Here is a 5,859-nt window from a genome sequence, read left to right as displayed (position 1 = left end):
CTCATGGTTGTCTTGATTTGCATCTCTCTCAGGGCTAGGGATTTTGAACATTTCTTCATGTGCTTGTTGGCCATCTGAATGTCTTCCTTGGTCAACGGTCTTGTTTTAGGGGGGGTTTATACCATCATTCATCTACACAATGTCTTTTATAGAATTACTGTTGATCTTTGCTTGTTCCTTCACATCCCCATCCACGAACTAACCTGAGCCGTCCTAGTGATTTTTCTCCATTTTGAACATTTGTGCACACCTTGCTCAGTTACCCTATTGCTATTTTTACAGTAAGTCTTATGCGGTATTGGTCCTTATGAGGCTGAGTTAGTTCACCCCGCATGACTTTTAGACTCTCTCATGTTCTATATTACTTAACAAAATCATTCCTTAGTGCTGCACTGTGGGAACGTACCACTGTTTCTCAAATCCATTAGTTCTCGGTTCTGATTTCCTTTGGATGCATTCCTAGCAGAGATACCTGGGTCATATGGAATTTTTATGTTCAGCTTTTGGAGAAAATGCCAAACCACCTTCCAGAGCGGTTGTACCATTTTACAGTGCCGCCAGCAGTGCCTGAGAGTTCCAGTCTCTCCACATCCTCTTCAGCATTTGTCTTGTTTTTAAATGTTGCTGCTGAAGGAAATGCTGTCTGTTGATTTGCATCTCTTAATTGTTACGTTGACCATCCGCATGTTTTCTTTTGTTAAGAGTCTTTTTATATCTTTTGCCCGTTTCATGATTGGCTTCTCAGTCTTCTTCTTGTGGAGGCCCTGTTGTTCTTATGTGCTGTTGATTCAACAGGGACTCACAGCGACCCTATGCACGATAGCTCTGAACCCTGCCCCCATTACCCTAGTTACTTTGTCAGTCCATCTGGTCCAAGGTCTTCCTCTCCTGCACTGTCCTTCCCAAGGACTAGTCCCTGCTGGCAACTTACACGTCCAAAGTGTGTGAGACAGAGCTTCAAGATCGCCGAGTCCGAGTCTGTGGAGGCCCTGTAGGATTCTATCAACTTTTGTTATAGAAACCCTTGTCTAAAATGTCATAAGCAAACATTTTCCCCAGTCTATATAAGCTTTCTTTTCACCCTACTGAAAAAAGTTTTTGATGCACACAGGGGCTTCATTTTTATAACTTTCCATTTGTCAATTTCTTCCTTTTCTGATTGTATATTTCTGGTGTATTTGCAGCCTATTTATGCCATAGGCTCAGGCTTCTAAGTTTGGTTCCATTTTTGTCTCTTATGATCTCTATGGTTTCGAGTATTACCCCTACGTTTCTGGTCCATTGTCAGTTGATTTTTGTGGATACTGTTTCCGTTTTCTGCAGGTAGCTTTCCCCTTTTGTCAGCACCATTTGTTGAAGAGGTTTTGTTTCCTTGTCAAATACCAGCTGGCCATAGGTAGGTGGGTTGATCGCTCAGTCCGCCATTCCATTGGTTTTTGGGTCTCACTCTACCAATACCATCTGATTTTGAGATCAGGGAGTATTGTGTATGCCTCTTACTTCATTTTTCAGAAGAGCTTTACTTACCCAGGGATTCTTTCCTTTCTAAATAAATCTGCTGGTTGCCTTTTTTGGCTCTTTGAAGAATGGGTTTGGTATTTGTATTGGGATTGCATAGAACATGTTGATTCCTTTTAGTAGGATTGTCATTCTCACAGTTGAGTCTCTATCCATGAACAAGGTGTATTTTCCATGGCTTTTACTGGTTTTGGTAGTGTGTTTTATAGTTTTCCTTTTGTGATAGATCTGTTCAGGTGTTCTGTCTTTGCCAGTTTGGGTAGGGCATGAGTTTCCAAGAATTTGTCCCTTTTCCATAGGTTTTCAAATTTGTCAGAGTATATTGTTATGTGACAGCAAGTTGAGTACAACTCAGTGACCTTATGAACAATAGCTCTGAATCCTGTCCATTACTGAGCCAGTCTTACTGTCTTTGACATTCCTGCCCCATTACGTCAGTCCATCTCATCCAGGGTCTTTCTTGTGCTGTCCCTCCTGGCCACGTGCCCACAGTCCTTGCCTCTATGCAGTATCATGATTTCACCCTCTGCAGGGTAGACCTGTTCTCTTGGAATTCCATGGGATGTTCAGTGCTCATCTCTAGCACCATCATTCAAAGTATCGACCTTTCTTCTGTTAGCCTTAGTCATTGTCCAGCTCTCAGATTATAGCAGGTAATTGCAATGGCCATTACCTGGATCCAGCACACAGTCTCTAGACTGACACTGTTGCTACGTGGCACTCTGGAGAAGTCCCTGACAGCAGACTTTACCAAAGCACTAGTCTTTTGATTTTCTGATGACTGGTGCCCAGGGTTTTTGTTGATCATGGATCTGAGCAAGATGAAATTGGTAACCTCACTCTCTTCTCCATCTATTGTGATACTGCCAGTTGGCCCAGTGGTGAGAGTCTTTGTCTTGATATTGAGCTGCAATCCGTATTGAAGACTGCAGTCCCTGACCTTCTGTTCCAGAATACACTGTTAGATGTCAACTCTTTCATTTCTTACTTGAGTTACTTATTTTTTGTCTATTTTATTGACCCCTATGAAGAACCAGCTCCTGGTCTTGTTGATGGTTTCTGTCGCACTGATTTCAGCCTTTGTTCTTGCTCTATTTGCTGGAGGTGCTGAGTTAAGTAGTTTAATTTAATCTTCCTTTTCTTATGCCATTGCTGAGAACTGCCATCTAAAGACTGCTGCATAGACCAGAGGTTTTTATATGATGTATTTTCATTCATTTTGAAAAACTTTTATTTCTTCTGTAACCCAGTAGTGCTTAAGCAGGGTATTATTTATATAGCTTTCACGTGGTTAGTTTTACGACATTGCAATCTGAGACAATACTCTGTATTATGTTTTCAATTTTTTTGAGAACGTACCATGTGCACTTGGCTGAAGTACCCTGAATACATCTACGACGTCAAGGTGGCTAATTGTTTAGATCTTTTGCATCATTGTTGAGTGTCTTTTGAGTTGACTTGTCCTTGGTTGAACGTGGTATATATATTCATTTCCCACCACCACCACTGGGGTGCTGTTTCTGTCTTCATTATTTGTTAACCATTTTATGTATTTTTCATCTCATTTGGTGAGTACATCTTTACCAAGGTTATGTCTTCTTGATCTGTAGTGTGCCTTTAATCATTCTGTACTGCTCTTGTCTTTGATGATGGCTTTTATCCTGAAGTCTGTCTTGTCAGAGATTCCTATTGCCACTCCTGTTTTCTTTGGGATGCCACTGCTTGGTCTATTTTTTTCACTCCTCATTTCTTAGTTGTGTCTCTTGTAGGCAACATATTGATGTGCTTTAGTTTTTACCCATCTGTTCCTCATTTTTCCTTAATCAGTGCATTTAAGCCGTTCACAGTACTGACAGTCCAGTACTGTTAGTGGCTTTGGTCCGTCCCCTCTGCTGTCTGGGTGAAGGACTTCCCTTGGTATTTCTTGGAGAGTTGGCCTTGTTTTCAACAATTCCTTAAGTTCCTGCAAATGACCTAATTTCTCCTTCCAACTAGATGAAAAGCTTTGCCAGGTATCCGTGGCTGGCAGTTATTTTTAGTTTGCCTTCTGTACATGCCATCCCAGTGTTTTGCTTGCATGGTTTCTGCTGAGATGCCAGAGCTTCATCTGATTGGCTCTCCGTTCTAGGTGACTGTTTTTCTCGCACTGATTTTACATTCTATCCTTGTCTTTGAAGAATTTGACTGTGACAGGTCTTAATGTTTTTCTTTTGGCATCCAGTCTGTTTGGAGTTTGCTGAGCTTCATGAACATGGATTTCCTCATTTTTCATGATATCTGGGAAGTTTTCTTCCACAGTTTGCTTCCCCCCACTACCCTGTTCTGGAATTTGAGTCACACAGACATTGTTCTGTTTGATGTTATCCCACAAGATTTTAATGTTTTCTTCATTTTCCTTCTGTCTTCGAGCTTGCTGACTGTCCAGTCCATCTGTTCCACCATATTGGTCTTGATATTCTGGATTCTATTTGCATACATTTCTGTTGTTTCCGTGTCCATTGTACCCTCTCTGTCTTGTGATTTTTTTTTTAAATTTATGTTCCTGTTTGCTATCCTTTTAACTCTTTCATCATTAGGACCAGTTCATGTAACCCCACACATTGATAGGTTCCCTCTGCCTGTGGCATTCACTGGGTGTGCGATCAGACCTGTTTTTTAAGGAGGACATTTGCTTTGGGTTTTACTAATGTCTGACCTTGCTCGCTTTCCCCTGGCATTATGTGAAGCTCTCAGTGTGTGAGGCAGTTTCTGATCTTCACAATGCTGTTGACAGAGCTGCACACTTTTAATTGCTGCCTGGTAGTGGTCTTCCCCGCTGGTCACCTATGGGGGGCTCTACTCCCCATGTCCTGTAGGAGGCTTCTCATGTCTCAGCTGGTGCTAGTAGCAGACCTGTGTCCTCTCCTGTGGCTGGCTCGGGTGACCCACCTTCTTAATAGCCACAGTAATTTAGGAATAATGCATATTCACCTGTGCTTTGTCCTGCTGTACATTGGGGGTTGCTATGAGGTAGAACTCAGTGGCATGTTAACTAGATCTTTAGTACTGAAAGAAGTCTTTGAAATCCAGTGCATATTTCATACTTACTGGCCATCCCAGTTTGCGTGATTCTAGAAGAAAGGGGCACACAGAGAGAAAGACCTGGGTGCAGGGGTGGCGTGGCCCGGGCTCGGGGGCCCTGACGGTGCTCTCTCGCAGGTTTGTGCTGGAGCAGTACAACGCCCTGTCCTGGCTCACGTGCAACCCGGCCACGCAGGACCGGACCTCCTGCCTCCCCGTCCACTTCGTGGTGCTCACTCAGCTGTACAACGCCATCATGAATACACTCTGAGAGCAGCACTTGTTCTCTCGGGCCCAGTTCCTTCCTCGTCCTTCTCCGCAGACCACTCTCTACAGTGCTGCGCTGTGACCACCTATAGCGGGCTCCTTCCCAGAGGGACTCGGGACGCTCCCCTCTTGGACATGGAAACTTCCAGAAGCAGTGACTTGTTGCCAGTGTCACGGTGTTTGCAGCCCCAAACCACTGGTCCACTGGAAGTTGTTTCTTGGGGTTTTGAGAAGGAAACAGAAGAAACCATATCGTTTTGCACAAGAGCCTGTGTTTCCACCTCTTTCTAAGATGAGAGCCATGTGGCTCCGGGATGAAATCCTCTCCTCGGGTGGTGTGAGGACTTTGTGAACCAGCTCCGGTCCCAGAGCCTCCATGCCTGTGCGTGGCGGGGAGGGCACAGACAGCTGCTCTGTTTATTTATTTTAAATTCTCCGTCATATCGTTTCCTGTGATTTTTCTCCCTTTTCCACTTGCGAGGACCAGGCCCAGCAGTGGACACACAGCTCCTCCTCGCCGTAGGGCTCGTGGCCCTCTTACCTCTGTCCTGGAAGCCAAGGCGGCCTGCAGACACCTGGGAAGGTCAGATCCACCCTGCACTCAGGGGCCCCAAGAACGAGGTTGCTTGGGGTGTCCTGCTGCATTCCTTATTGAAAGAGGCCTGTGCTTCATGAAGGAAAACGTTTCTATCCAGGAGGCCAGAGCCTGGCCTTGAAGACCTTCCCTGATGCACCCGAGTCTTCATGTGGGAATCGACTTTTCTAGTGAATCCAACCGAAAGCCAGGTCTCTCCTCATTAGATCAAACAGTACTCATGTACATATCACAATCAAGTGTTTGCTCAGAAAAAGTCAGTTACGAATGTGGTGAGTTTTGCCTGGACCATAGGAATATTATTTCAAAGAAAGATTGCAACTCACCTTTCAGGTAGTGCTTGAAGTTGGGCCTTTACAGTAGAACTGTTTTAAAGCGGCTGATGGGCGTATTTGCAGACTCCTCTTTCCAGGCCTGAG

The 5,859-nt window shown here is 44.4% G+C and overlaps 1 protein-coding gene across 1 annotated transcript in view; it reads left to right on the top strand.

The window, feature by feature from the left end:
- The window catches only part of MED13L (mediator complex subunit 13-like), a 295,915-nt gene extending 291,032 nt beyond the window's left edge, over positions 1 to 4,883 (top strand). Inside the window, exon 30 of the mRNA XM_006890397.1 lies at positions 4,717 to 4,883. Within this exon, the coding sequence (XP_006890459.1) occupies positions 4,717 to 4,849 (133 nt within the window). The 3' untranslated portion in view covers positions 4,850 to 4,883. The remainder of the gene's footprint in view (positions 1 to 4,716) is intronic.
- The last annotated feature ends 976 nt before the right edge of the window (positions 4,884 to 5,859 follow it).

This window comes from Elephantulus edwardii, unplaced genomic scaffold, assembly GCF_000299155.1.
Source record: "Elephantulus edwardii isolate Elephantulus edwardi_28Jun2011 unplaced genomic scaffold, EleEdw1.0 scaffold00089, whole genome shotgun sequence".
Taxonomy (NCBI): Eukaryota; Metazoa; Chordata; class Mammalia; order Macroscelidea; family Macroscelididae; genus Elephantulus; species Elephantulus edwardii.
The sequence above is the reverse complement of the archived record's forward strand: the minus strand, read 5'-3'. Positions and strand labels throughout refer to the sequence as shown.